Genomic DNA, 15,935 nt, shown 5'->3' with positions numbered 1-15,935 from the left:
TTTCCAACGACCAGGTCTGTCCCCCAGTTGATAAGTCTCTTTATGAAATGAACTTTAATTACTTAATAATTAGACTTCTATTCAAGAAGATGTGGATTCCGATAGTCTGCCAAGGAGGCTAGAGGGCAAATCAGAAGAACATGCCATTTCCAGATTAGAATGTACAGGAAGGAGCGGGCTTGTTCCTGCTGTATGCGGGTGGGTGGCTGAGAGACCTCTTGGATTCAGTGAGCCCTGACATACATAAACCTGGACTGGGAAATGCTTTATTTTCACATTGACTATAAATCCAAAGTAATATAGATTTGAATGAAGTAAAGTGGCTGCCTGAGCTGTTCCAAATTTTTGACTGTCTGGCTCTGATAGAAGGTTTCTCTCAGTCTGGGTGGTGCTGCCGGCATGGGTGGAAGGCTAGGGATAGACTATTGTTCTCCTTATTTTAATTCTGAGAGCCTAATACTTCCCTACAGATTTAGAAGCTTTGCATTCATTGCCATGGTGATTTAAAAAAAAAAACAAAAACAAAAACAAAACAAACAAACACACAAAAAAACTTTCTCCTCCTTTGTAGCATTACAAAAGAAAACCTCAAGAAGAAAAAAAAAATGTTTGGTGCTTTGGCTGTTAACATTTCTACTGCCCCTGCCTCAAATCTATATTACTTTTACTTGGTTATATCTAGCCTCTGAAGACATATGTATTGGCTAAAAGGGGGTAGATGGGTGGATCTTGTTCTGGGTGCACAGACAAGGAACGGAGGTGTTTGCACAACAGCGTAGATCTGGCCTCCAGGTTCTTCCAGCATTTATCAGTCCCTAGACCACAACCCTGAGGTCTCCAGCCCAAGAAGCTGGGCTCCCCTCCCCACAGAGGCTCTTCCCTATATATTTCAGACATTTTGTTCTCTCCACTCTCTTCTTCTCCTTCTCGTATCTCTCTGCATATATGTCCTTTCTCTTTCCCCTGCCTCTTGATCCCCATGGTGACATTCCTGGTCTTGGTCCTTAGGGTCAGTAAAGTCACTGGAGGGCAGCTTTCCAATAAACCTACACTTAATATAATCCAATCTGCCTTGAATTGGCTCATTTCTCTGGTGGAGAAATTACTTATCAGTATGCCTTGCCCAGGTTGGCCTAAATGGGATGAGGCTAGCCAGGAAACATCTGATCATGTTTTCTAGGGACTGTGATTTGAAGGAAGATGGGTAAATACCACCTAAATTATAAGCTGGTCCTCAAAGCAAGCTTGTAAATCTAAGATAAGAATTTTGCAGTTGTATTAGGGATTGTGTCCTGATTTTCACACCTACAATCTGTTTCCATCTGAAACGGTGAGTGTTCAGCTGGGCTTCCTAGGTACTCCCCTCAGCTCTTTAGCACTTTGCCTGAAGAAGCCACTCCTTTCACCCACTTACCCTACTACCTCCCACCCCACCCCACACCATTGCTTTTACTCCTCATGGTTGCAAAACTACATCGCTTACCTCAAATGGAATGAGAGGGATTATGCTAGAACAATTTATATGACCACGCCCGTCCTGGGAATACAGATTCTGCTTGTCTCGATTTCTGTGTTCCAATGTGGTAGAGGTTTAATGACAATTTTGTGTGACACAACAGCAAAGGCCATAAATCAAGGAACTTTTTAAACACATTCCAGGGAACAGTAGCTACAGTAGAGCTGGGAAGTCTCAGCTTGGGTGCTATCTGATGACAGTCTTAGCCATTTCTGGAAGGAAACTAGAATGTTGTTAGAACACTACAAAAGCATTGTGCCTGTTAGCCCCAAGGGGACTGGGCCAGACACTGGTTATCAAGGGATGGCTACTTTGAAGACTAAATATCAATTGGGATCAGGTTTTGGATCTGCCATATCCCAACATCTTCACTATCACTAAATCTTTAATCATTTGATGAGCATTGGCCAAAGGTTCAATGTATAGAGAAACCCTTTTCCAGAACTTTCCTTCACCACTTCCTAGTGTTTAGGGCCTTTGATGCTGATCTAAGCCAACTATTAAATTAATCACACCATATAATTTTTCATTCAACAAGGACGGATTTGATGAAGAATCGGTATGCCTTGTGCTGTTTGTAAGACAGAATAAAACTAGGACCGAGTCCTTCTGCTCATAGAATTTGCAGATTAGCCTGGAATATAAAATATACCCCACAGTTCTTCAGTGTCAGTCTGAGTATGTGGTACAAAGGAGACTGGAGTATAACTGGTTATACCTGGGCAGAGGAATGAAGTGAGGATTTATTCCCTGAATTGACATTATCACCTCCCGAATAAACAATGGTTATGTTAATGAGAGCTCAAAAGAGTAAACCCTTCATTGTATTGATGGTAAATGCATCAGTAAGGAATCTGGTTTATGGATGTAAAACAGACCTTGAGAGACATTTAACAAAGTGCACATGCAAAGAGGCTCTTCGTGAATCTTTCAGGTGATAAAGTATTATAAAGCAATAACAGAAGGATCTTTTATGGAAATCAGAATAAGTGGCAGACCCAGTCCTCCATGCTAACTTCATAATAGGCCTATATTTCTCGTTGTCAGTCCTGTTTACTATGCAGCTGTAATAGGGATTGGTGCTATCAATAATGTTTCAGATGCTGAAGCCTAAACACTTCAGTCTGTATATGTCACTTATAAGAATGAGAAGTATCTGTATTTATTTCTCTCAAGGCCAAGAGGATAAAATAGAGCTTCTCTATGTGGGATATGTCTTGACTTTCCCATATGTAAAACGAACTGTGCTTTTCTTTTTATAGCTTCTTCCTAATAGGCTTTGGTCTGTGTTAACACATGGTAGCACTGTACATGTCTAAAGCTGTGAGGTGACTGGTGTGGGACGCTTCCTCCATTCCAGGTGTTCCTATATAGGAAGCTGTTGTAGCATCCTGGGCCAGGCTGGGTGTGAAGGTAGGCGTCTTGACAACATTTCCATTTAGGAAACAACCTTCTCTCAAGGATAAAGATAGAAGCCCTCCTGAGGTATTCCAAATAGGTTTTTGTGCTATTTTGAATAGTACAGCACTCCAGACTGTAGTTAGTTTATAAAGAATTTAATTGAGCACAAAATGTCTCAGTGTATGCAGGGAGAGTTGGTTCCAGGACTCTGTAGAAACAAAAATCTCCAGATGCTGATAGCTTTACATAAGATGTCAGTTTTGCAAAAATACATCCCATGATACAATACATCATGTCTAGCTGACTCATCATTTATATAATAACATGTAGATACTATTGCATATTTATGTGTGTTAGGGAATATGACACAAAAGTCTGCACATATTTGGCACAGATACAATTAAAATATTTTTAATCATCATTTGTTGAAGCCTAACAAATAGAATATTAACAGTCAGCTGTACTGGTTTGACTAAATTTCTTACCCAGTTCTACATTGATACTGGAAGAGCCGAGTATTACGAAATAGAAGAAACTCACATTAAGCAAATTTCAATTAGGTTAAGGAAATAAGGCAGTTTCAAAATGATAATACAGTATCAAATTTTACTTTTAATAATCTTGTTACACAGCACTCATTTAGATTTTTCTTGTTTTGTTCCATATAAACTGAAGATAATAATACTTAAATAATTATGATGGACAGGCAATACAGCTCAGTAGTAATGCACTTAGCTAGACTACATAAGGCCCTAGGTTCAATTCCTATTATTCATGCAAAAGGGAAGAGATAACCTTTGAAAAATTAAGTGAAGTGAATCAAGATACTTAGTGTAGTACAATGTCAAACTTAAATTGATGCCCAAATGCAAAGCCATCCAACTCCTGAAAAGACGAAGCAAGAAACTGACCCCAGATTATCTGGAACCTTGGTGTGTTATCACCCACCATCTAAGCTCCCAGAGTGAGTTTGAAAGTGATAAATGTAAAACTAATTCCAGGTTTCAAACTGTGGATATGTTAAAGCATTTAGCACTTACATAGCACCTAATAAAATATTAAGGTTTATTTTTTATTGTCAGTAAATATTTGATATGCCCTGTGGAAAATAAAATACAGATACATAACAGGAACGTGAGAACACTTTTCAGGTTTATGTATACAATGATCTCTGTCATAATGTCTATACATTATGAGTGATATAAAAAATTTAAGGCAGATTGGTCATTCTCAGAACGACGAGGAAAAGTATAGGCTGTTATAGTTGATGCTTTTAGAATGCCTTCAGGTAGAGTTAGGAAAAATATCTCTCTTTCTAGAGAAACTGCTAAAGAAATGACATCAAGACAACAAGCTACCCAGAGGGGATAGCATTCTACTTTAATCCCAGTACTTGGGAGACAGAGGCAGATAGATCTCTTGGGTTGAGGCCAGCCTGGTCTACAGAGCAAGTTCCAGGACAGCCAGGGTTACACAGGGAAATCCTGTTTCCAACAAACAGAAACAAAATCAAGAAAAACAAAACAAGGGAAGACTAAGTTTAGGGCCTTAGACAAGTCCAATGGAGTTGAAAATTGTTTTGTAATACAGGTGGAAAATGGTGTGGATTATGCTAGATTTCTGGATATGTAATAAAAATAAATAAACAAAACAAAACAAAACCAAAAAACTCTTTCCAGTGTTTGGACAATAAGATAATACCAAAAACATTAAGCACAGCCTTATTCAACAATTGCAGCATAAGCTCCCTGATTTAAAAATATATTCTGCTATCTATCTGGGATAGACATGAATGAGCAAAGAACAGAGGTGGGAAACAATGCATTACAAGAAATCTCTTCCGTGTAAAGAGACTCTTGCTTACCAGGAAACTCATCTTCACAAAAATCAAAGTTAATCTCATACCCTAGGAAGCACAAAAATACTTACTTTATATTATTGTATCTATTGATTTCGGGAAAAATCCAGTATTTCATTTTTATGAGTTTCAGGAAATTTAATAAATAAAATATGCCACAAAATTGATATCATATAACTTCTTTCACAACCAGGAGTTTCCACGCCGACCTTTAGTTCCATGTTAGAAGCCGTAATTCAAGCCACACAAAAGCCTATAAACTTACTTGTGTGTTGCATAGTTTTCTTTGCAGCAACAAAAGCAAAAGACAAAAAGTCATTTTATAATTTTCCATCCTCATAATCTATTATTTGAAGGATTCTATGCTACACTGCTAACTTTAAAACTGAATTGAGTTCTAGTCCAGAACCCATCGTACAAGGCATTGAAACCAACATGGCTTTTGCTGTTTCTCTTACTTAAAATCTGACATTGCTGTGGTAGTGTATACTAAATAAATATGTGTTTTTTGATTTTGGCCTGGGGAGAAATGATGAATTACAAGTCACCCAACACCAGCACTGACCAAACAAGGGACAGCAGTGATGGACCAGTGAGTTTGTTGAAAGTGCCTATGACAGCTCACCTTATGGGTGACTGACTCAATCTTTGAGCAGAGGCACTCATGTCAGTTCCCAAGCCTTTTAAATTTCTCATAGTGTCCTGCCTGTCAGTTCAGAGGACAATGCTGTACAGTACTTTTTAGACTAGAAACCAATTCCATTGTCTCATTATGCCAATATGCCAGTCAGATGAAGTTGAGAAAGGAAAAGAATTGTTGATCATCAAATGAATTACTTGTCTATATTCTCTTTTCTAGTACTATTTTAATATCCTATCAAATATTAAAATATCAAACATATTTCCAGTTGATAAACATCTATAGCACATATTACAAACTCAAAATATAAATAGCAAATATTTAGTAATCTAGCAAAATTTTAATATCACTTATAATCAGGGGGAACACAGTGGTTTTGAATCTTTGCAATGTCTATACCTAATGCAGTACCATGTTTCACATATGTGAAAGTATGCAGATATTGTTTTCAATTTACCTAATATATCAAATTCTAGCATACATAAATGAGAGCTATCCTCTTATTTTATAAATTTAATATATTATTACATAATTATTCATAACTTTTCCCTTAAGCATAAGATAAAGTCTATCAATGAAGACAAGGAAGAATGCTATTAAGTAGGTCAGAAACTGGCTTCCTGACATAAACCATAGTATAGTAATGAACCTACTGCAGAAATTACTCTTTGGTTTCATTCTTTAAATCCACATTTAAGTTCATTCATAGCAACTTATATATTGTAACTTTTTTCTTTAAAATTCATACAGAACTGTACTAAGAGCCTAGAAAGACTTTGAGCCATGAAACTAGGAGCTAATTAATGGATGCCTTTTGTTTTCCCAAATACTTTGGGCACGTCTACCATGGTTATGGATGAGTTATTTTGTTTGGAAGAGTAAGCTTTTTCAAGTGGCTGGTATCATCCTGAAATACCTCTATAGTGTTGGTCTAGGTGGCTCCATAAATCCAAATTCCCGAGTTTCAAATTTATGAAGCAGATACGGAGTTTTATAACCTGTGTATGTGGAATACATTTCAACTGACAAGTTAATATGAAGTTTCTACATGATCTTGCACTAATCTTTCATTTTAAAGATCATTGCCTCTCCATGGGATTATATCTCCATGATTTCAAGTACTTCCGGCAGAGATACCTAACAATGGTAGTCTTCAGCAATGTATAAATGTTCCATATGAAGTGTTGAAATAACTTTATGTATCATTTTATTCCATTGTCTTATGATTACAACCCATAGTATTTAAAGTAGACATGAAGGTCTCCCTTGACCCAGGGCCTAAAGCATCGCTATAATCATCCTTATTGCCTCTCATGTTAAATTATCTTTAACCCAGTCTATTTACTTTTGACTTTCTGTGCTCACCTGACTTTTTCTCAGTTTATGAAAAAAAAGTGTTTAGAGGAATAAACCCAAGTTCAAAGCAGCAGTAGTGAAAGTGGATCACAGTAGAATTTGTCATGGATACAATACTGATTAGAAAAAGATAAAAACTTTCTGACATGATTTAATCTCAAATATGGAAAATTCTGACTTAATTAAGATACATTTATCAACATTAAAATACCATTAAATATAATTAGTAAAATCTAATGAAGCCCAGACTAATGAGTTAATAAAATGTGATTGTAACATGTATCTAAAATGAAAACAGTATCTTCAAAATTAAGGGGAAATCAAAATACAATAATATATCTGTGATAACTGAATCAAAATCAAAAAAATCAAATTATTAGGTTCAATTAGCATAGGGGGAAAAATGTCCCATGTTTTATAAATAATGACACAATTCATACAGGTGCATTTGGAGTCGCCAAATAATATGAAGATTCTCTTGGACAATAGTCTGATGTATCTTGTTTGTAGAAAGCTTAGGAAGCCAAGGTCATAGCATCTCCTGCTTTTCTCTAATGAAGCATCAAACTGGAAGCTTTCCCTCACCATGCCTTACTCCTTTGTGGTCGATCCCTTATCCCCTTCCTTCCTATTCTGCTTTTATGAGCCAGCCATTTCACAAGGCATTTCATGAGAACATGAGAGTGGTCACATAGATTAGCTACTATTTGACTACGTAGACCAGAAAACAAAACAGTATGAAATGATTGATGTGTATATGTGGTGCATACACCAGCTAGATATACAAGCAACTCTACGTTTATCTTGAGGATTTTCTTTGCCATACTGTAACTACACCAGGGAAACACTGGTAAATATTCACATTACACTGCCAACCTAACAATGGTGGTTGTCTGTCCATATAATTGGAAGTGAATGTATCTTTTCATTCCTGAAACTGTCTCAACTCATACTACATAAACAGCTTTTTTATGAGCCACCACAACTCTGTAGACATTGGTCCAGTTTTAGGTAACTGGGACAGGATAGCATTCAGATTAAGATAGAAAGGACACATCTGCAGCACTGACACGCAAGACCACCATTAGCCTGCACATCAAATTTTAATTTTCAAACTACTAAACTTATCTCTTCTGTTTATTTTCATAAGAGGCTCCTAGAGACCAGTGTCAATATTACCTTCCTATCTAATTGAAATAATTCACTTGTCTTGCTTGATATGTTACAATATGTGGTAAAGTTACAGGTACTAAATGGAAGTTGAGAGTATAGCTTCTGGAATACAGTGTCTCACAAAGAACAGCAGATACTGGTCATTGTTGTGCTTTATTTAAAAGACTCATCCTTTCTTCATTGTCTTTCACTTAGGGCCATTGAGGTTCCTTTCCCAGACGGAATCTATCACAGCCTTCATGGGAGATACAGTGTTACTTAAGTGTGAAGTCATTGGGGAACCCATGCCAACAATACACTGGCAGAAAAATCAACAAGACCTCAACCCAATTCCAGGAGACTCGCGTGTGGTCGTCTTGCCCTCCGGAGCATTGCAGATCAGCCGACTTCAGCCAGGAGACAGTGGAGTCTACAGATGCTCGGCTCGGAATCCAGCCAGCATAAGAACAGGAAATGAAGCAGAAGTTAGAATTTTATCAGGTATTTCAAAACTTAGTGTATTCTCCAAAATATGACATGATTTTCTTGGACAGATACTTTCTAAGGATTACACAATCTGTATTCCTTACTGAGGGTTTTTGTTTGTTTATTTGTTTTATTGATTTTTTTTGCTATTATACTGTATGAGATAATACCAGCCATTTTTAACTTTCTGTATACTACTAAATTGTTTTGAAAAATATAAATATACTTAGCATCATTCATTTTCTCATTTATTCTTTTATTCATATATGTCTGTTTTATATTTTTGCCAAAAGCCCATTTATAAGCAGTTCTCATGTTATTTCATTTTTTTCTAACAAGTCTAAAAGAGTGTATTATTCCTAGTTATAACAATGAAAGGATTTGTGAGGTTTAATGTCATCTTTATATTAATACTTAATAAATATCTACTCAAACTTTGGCACAATAATTTCTTAAATGCCCTGTACTGTGCATGGGAGATCTAACATTGATTAAAACTGACACAGGGCCTTGTCATTAAGAGTTCTGGGTTAATATAAACATATAAGTAATTATGAAAAAAAATGGGATTAATAGTATGATACAGAATTTTATTGCTTTCCATCTTTCATCTTTTCTTCTTCTCCTTCTCCTTCTCCTCCTCCTCCTTCTCCTTCTCCTCCTTCTCCTTCTCCTTCTCCTTCTCCTTCTCCTTCTCCTTCTCCTTCTCCTTCTCCTTCTTCTTCTTCTTCTTCTTCTTCTTCTTCTTCTTCTTCTTCTTCTTCTTCTTCTTCTTCTTCTTTTTCTTTTGCTTCTCCTTCACCTTCTCTTCTCCTCCTCCTCCTCCTCCTCCTTCTTCTTCTCCTTCTCCTTCTCCTTCTCCTTCTCCTTCTCCTTCTCCTTCTCCTTCTCCTTCTCCTTCTCCTTCTCCTTCTCCTTCTCCTTCTCCTTCTCCTTCTCCTTCTCCTTCTCCTTCTCCTTCTCCTTCTCCTTCTCCTTCTCCTTCTTCTTCTTCTTCTTCTTCTTCTTCTTCTTCTTCTTCTTCTTCTTCTTCTTCTTCTTCTTCTGTAGCTCTCTATGATTCTGGCCATTTCATTACCTTTGTCTAAGTAGCCAGAATCTGGTTAGCTACAGCTATATCACTGTGCCTTTCAGGGACTGATATTATCACACATTTCTATAGTATCTATGCTCACAGTTGGTCTTCCTTCTTAGGCAGTCCTCTACATACTTCATAAATCACAGAAAAGCACTGAGGCATTTGAATGAACTGCTCCTCACATGGTAGATGCTTAGTTGTTTGTAGTTATCATAAATATTTCACATATAGACAGTATAAATCTTTCTAGAATGAAAACTAGTAATTCAGGTGAAGTTTATTCAGTGTGATAAAGAAGTCAAGTTTAAATCATTGTTCTCATTTCCTTGTGTCTACTATACTCCATCAGTGACATAGATGCTGACCTCAGTGTGCAGGTACGTATTGCACACTTCTACCTTGCAACTGCCCTGCAATGATGGTGGATCATTTATTAGTAACACATGCTCAGACTTATTTAGGAACCAATTTCATACCCCCAAATTAAATATTCATATTTGTATGACATGAATAATGTATATACCGAATCATCAGATAGGAAGCCAAAGCAAGTCACATTTAAAGTATTGACAGAATATGCTTCATTATCTCAATATGACAGAAGAGCCTGTTTCCAGTAACATTCAGGAATCATGATGAATTAATCAATTATTTAAACTTTAAATAGAAAATGCAAAACAGACATTAAATTGGTATTGGCCTTTATTTTTTCACCATGTAGACTGTATTGTAACTGAAATGTGTGGAATTTAGTTAAAGTCACATTGTTAATATGATTCAAATAAGAAGACATATGTGTACTTTGGAGTGATGGGATATTTCTCATTAGAATGAAAACTAAAGTGAAGTAAGGCCAGTTATATGGAAAGAGTCAGAGGGAGAGAGATGGATATGATAATGCTACATTGGAAGTGTGTAAGTTATGGCTTTTAGCTTGGTGTTTTGGCAGAAGTCCTAACATTGGAAGCCAGTGTTTCTCTGGCTCTTTTGCCTGCTCTCGAGACCCTTTTCCTCCTATAGAGTTGCCTAGAGTAGCCTTCATCAGTAGAGATCTTGTTTTGCCCTGTTGGGCTATTGTCTCTTGGAGGATTTTTTTTTGAAGAGTTAATGGAGAAGGAATAGATAGGGGTGACAGGAGAGGGAAGGGAGAGTTGAAAGTAGTGGAAGGAGGCAAGCAAAACTGTGGTCCGGGATATATATGATAGAAGATTTTGTTTTCAATAATTACAAAATAAATTCTTAAAGAAAAACTGAAATAATGTAAGATATTTTATTTAAATTCTTGTTAATTCAAATATTCAATCATAAACTTCCAAAAGTTATAAGAGACCACACACACACACACACACACAAACACACACACACACAGACGAGATCTTACTTGACTGAGTCTGTGCATGCACTGTAATGGTTTTGTAAGAGAAGTTCTGTTTGATTCATTTTTTTCCCAAGTTTTCCTGTTTCTTTAGATGTAAAACACAAAAATCCCCCCAAAATGTTATAAGATTACACATGAGAATGAGTAAACCGTTATCCTTAATGCCTAAGTTGCTAATTATGCTTCTCTGGTCTTTAATATCTTGTTATTTTATCCTGAATCAGTTTTCACTTTCCAGAAGCACCAGCTTGAAGTACTAATTGTTACATATACATAGTATACATTTCTGTTCTAGCTTTTATTTAATTAAAACTGATATGGCCAGTAAAACCGAAATCCATATGTGATTAGCATGAATTAGTTGTATATAAACTGCAGCTGCACACTGAGATAGCTTGTGCATGTAGTGTATACACTTTGTAAACCGAGGCAGTAATATGTTCACCAGATTGAGACTTGACTAGCCTAGGTAATGAATTTCAGGTCAGCTTGGGATACAGAATAAGATGCAAAACACAAACAAACAAACAAACAAACAATAAAAAAAAACCCAAAAAACCCAAACAAAAAAAAAACAAACCAACCAAACAAAAACAGAATAAAAACAGTATTGGAATCATAAATTATTGAAAATATCTTTCTCTAATGCCAAAATTCCTATGCTGGTTAAGTTATATATCTCATTAGTGCTAAAGTGAAATTTTAAAACTTCACCAGCACATTTATTAGCATTATTTACTAAAATATTTAGATTTATTTATTTATTTATTTATTTATTGCCTTTGCAATACTGTGGAATAAACCTAGGGCTTCCAACATCCAGAGTAAGGGCTATATCATTGATTGCAATCCCTACCCCTTCTTTCTTTTTCTATTTCGAGACAGGGTCTAAGTTACCCACCATAGGCTTTTCCTTACCCTGTAGCCCAGACAGTCCTTGAATTTGGGATGTTCTTGCCTCACCTTCTCAATTACCAGGTTAGAAACCTCTGTCAGATCCCAACTATTGTCACTTTCCATGTATATGTTCGCAGCGGTTTATCTAATTCTAAATAACATTATAAACTTATCCAAACTCATGGAACACATTCCCAGCCATAAATATCGACAGATAACTAGACTGTTAAATTCTCATTTTACTAAGTGAGTAATAGTGCTAAGTTTCAGTGTATAACTACTGCATCTCACATTGTTTTGACTAACTCCTACACTGCAGCCTTTGGTTACAAAAGAAAAGATAGTTGATAAAATCCTGAAAAGGGAGTCCATAAAGCAAAAAGATCACACTGTGGACAACAGAAGTCAGCATGCCCCCTCACGGTCTATGAGAGAAACTTCCTTTGCTTATCATGATGAACAAGTGGTATTTAGCTATGAGACCGATAAAAAAGGTACAAGAGAAGCTGGAGACTGAGGAAATGTCAGAGATTCTGCTCCAGGGGATTAGAAAACAGAAGTGATGCTGAGAAGAGGCAGACCAGAAGAAAGGAAGTTAAACTGGGAAGAAACTCAGAACTTGTCATGATAATCTTGCAGAGAACTGACCAGGAGCTGTTCTCATGGTGGCATCAGAATTGATTAAAGAATGGAGATGTTCTCAATATTGTTAAGGGCAGATATTATAACTTAGGAGGGATGAGGTGCCATTGGGGTTCAGACAGAATTCCAGAAGTAGGATGTGAGTAGAGACAAGCCTGTGGCCATGTCTTCCATCCCTACAAGCATGGGCATCAAAGAAGATGGTTATTATAGATAATGTCAGTGATGTATTTCAAGAGAGGTTTTCATGGTACCTCATTTTTTGTCACAAGAATGTAATCATTTCTCTCAAAAGTAGGAAAATTGGTAACTAATTTAATTTGTTGATTAATGATTTAAGACAAATTGAGTTTTTCCATATGAGTAATTATATGTTTTTGATAAAGTAAATTAGCAATGAACAGCTTTAATACACATTTTTTTTAAGCAGCAACAGAAGCAGTACATGTTGTGATGTTTCAAAACATTATATGTAACGGGGACTATATGATGGATTGAAGCAGCCACCAATTGTGGTTGTAAAATTAACTTTATTTGTGGTTCGCCATATATGAATGCCAAGCCAGAGAATGGATTGCTGATTTATAAAACTGCTTTGAGCAGTAGGTTGACAAAGAGAACTTGTCTAGGCTCTAGAATTCCTGTATCAGTTTTCTTAATGTTCTAATTGAATTAGTCAGTTGATAATCTACTGCTTGTTTATTTACCTATAGTCAAGTGATGCTATGTCCTCAAAAGGCCAAGAGGAATGAACTTTCTGTGGTTTGTTGAAGATATATTCTATTTTTTTGTTATAATGTTTAATTTTATTTCAAATATAGTATGGACATTTTAAAATTTTTATCTTCTTTGTGAGCATAGAACAGATAATTCCATAATATCATTAAGAAGACAATATTATATTTGAATAAATTATCCTTTTATTAAAAAATAATTACAGACTTTCATAGAAAGAATTCCCAGGTGCAGGTCCAGACCACCGAAATAATGTGACTCACAAAACACATAAATAATTTTGTTTCCAAGTATGTGTAGCATTTATATTTACACTATTGTATAATTTGTGAAAATGTTCAATTTTATTGTCCCCCAAACAACAAATGTGATTATATAGAGAGATAGATAGATAAATAGATATAGATACAGATATAGATAACTGCTACATATTTTATATCATTATCTGTTGTTATTTTTTGAGATATGCTATTCACTTACACACAAAGAAACAACTCTTTACAAAATACTACTCATCATTGGCAGTGATCATGGTCACTGAGAGCCAATTTAATGAAATTATAGTTTCCTGTTAAGAATATATCATCTATTCTACATCCCAGGGTTCAAAGATTAAGCAACAAATTTATACTTTTGAAATAGAAATGGCTCATTTTGTATACTTCATGAATTAACCAGTTCTAGCTTTACATTTTCTTCTAAAGCTTTCTTATGTTGCCTACCTCAATAGAATGGAATGGAGATTAGGGACTTGTTCTAGGTTAGAGTTTGATTTAAAGGAATTTCATGGCTGGATTGATCTTCCTTCCAGTCTACTCCATGTCACCAGAACTTTTGCATTCCTAACAGTTGTGCACTCAATGGAGCAGTGACTAATTTCTTTTTTTCTTAATATTTTTATTACGTATTTTCCTCAATTACATTTCCAATGCTATCCCAAAAGTCCCCCATACCCTCCCCCCCACTTCCCTACCCACTCATTCCCATTTTTTTTGGCCCTGGCATTCCCCTGTACTGGGGCATATAAAGTTTACATGTCCAATGGGCATCTCTTTCCAGTGATGGCCGACCAGGCCATCTTTTGATACATATGCAGCTAGAGTCAAGAGCTCCGGGGTACTGGTTAGTTCATAATGTTGTTCCACCTATAGGGTTGCAGATCCCTTTAGCTCCTTGGGTATTTTCTCTAGCTCCTCCTTTGGGGGCCCTGTGATCTATCCAATAGCTGACTGTGAGCATCCACTTCTGTGTTTGCTAGGCCCTGGCCTAGTCTCACAAGAGACAGCTATATCTGGGTCCTTTCAGCAAAATCTTGCTAGTGTATGCAATGGTGTCAGTGTTTGGAAGCTGATTATGGGATGGATCCCTAGATATGGCAGTCTCTAGATGGTCCATCCTTTCGTCACAGCTCCAAACTTTGTCTCTGTAACTCCTTCCCTGGGTGTTTTGTTCCCAATTCTAAGAAGTGCCCTTTCTTAGAATTGGGAAGTGCCTAATTTCTTTCTAGAACTTTTTCTTTGTATTGATAACTTGGATAAGTGATTGGTACAACAAGCAAGTCATGCTTTCAGTCTACTTAAGCTTTTAGTAAAAGTCACTTCCTTATTGAATGCGTTTCTAGCTTTGAATTTAAGCCACGAGGCCACACTTCTTTCAATTATATGCAATCAGCCCAATTTCTCTATTACCCTGTCTCAAAAATGTGTGTGTGTGTGTGGGGGGGGTGAGACTGAGGAAAGAGAAATATGGAAACAGTGGAAAAACACATTTTCTTTTATGTTTGCTGTCTATGCTATGACTTCTCCAAATAGTTACAGTTACAGGGAAAAAAAATCACTGATCACAGATCCCTAGACATAGATTATAAGAATTCAAAATATTGTGAGAATTACCAGATCAAAAGAGACATGGTGTGAGTTTATGGTGTTAGACAAATATGGTTTTGACAGACAAACAAAACACCCAAACAAAAGAGCAAGTATTTATAAAATACAATCAAAACAGAAAAAAAAATAAGAATATATCAGAGAACATGACAATGTTGCCTTATAATATATTCAGAGTAATGGTCTTCAAGGGATGTGAACAATATACTAAATCTAATTTCGAATGAACCATCATGATAGGCTGTTAATTACTGAGAGTACTTGACTAAGACAAAGTATGGAAGGGGACATAAACGTGAACATAACCAGCTACAAATGAGCACCAGTCACTAAACAAGCCTACATGGAGATTTGCGTAGTCTTGAAGTCCATCTCTCTGATCAGAGGAGTACTTTGTGAGATAGGATTCCAGAGGATGCTAAGTATGGACTATAAAGTTCAACTCGGCATACTGAGAGTCTTAAATCTCATGGACAGGCATTGCAAGGAAGTATATTTGTCTGTGGTTGGGAATATTTGCAACTGCTTGGGTTTGGATATTCTCACAGTAGTATAGCTCAGAAAAACAGCAACATGGAATTAAAAATGAATGGAATTATTACCCGTGTTCCATTCGTGTGTATTTTTAGGAGAGAATGAACTATGTCAGTACATTACATTAAGATCCATTTAGTACAGATTTTCTACAAACCATATTTTATCTGGACTACATGAAAGGGGCTGAACATGGACCACCAGAATCCATTTTCCTATATTTGGTTCAGACCGAGTTAGTATCCCAATATATTATTATGAAAAATGATTAAGGACGTGGATCTTAACATTAAACTAAGCACGAATCTTGGTTTCACTCATCCAACTTGTACAATTTAGAACAAATTACTTAATTTAAAGCATTATCTTGTGGAAC

The 15,935-nt window shown here is 36.2% G+C and overlaps 1 protein-coding gene across 1 annotated transcript in view; it reads left to right on the top strand.

The window, feature by feature from the left end:
* The window catches only part of Dcc (DCC netrin 1 receptor), a 1,083,530-nt gene that overhangs the window by 512,046 nt on the left and 555,549 nt on the right, over window positions 1–15,935 (top strand). Inside the window, exon 3 of the mRNA XM_021150630.3 lies at window positions 8,140–8,424. Within this exon, the coding sequence (XP_021006289.1) occupies window positions 8,140–8,424 (285 nt within the window). The remainder of the gene's footprint in view (window positions 1–8,139; window positions 8,425–15,935) is intronic.

The sequence above is a fragment of the Mus caroli genome, unplaced genomic scaffold (genome assembly GCF_978045245.1).
Source record: "Mus caroli unplaced genomic scaffold, Mus_caroli_1 scaffold_19, whole genome shotgun sequence".
NCBI lineage: Eukaryota > Metazoa > Chordata > Mammalia > Rodentia > Muridae > Mus > Mus caroli.
The sequence above is the reverse complement of the archived record's forward strand: the minus strand, read 5'-3'. Positions and strand labels throughout refer to the sequence as shown.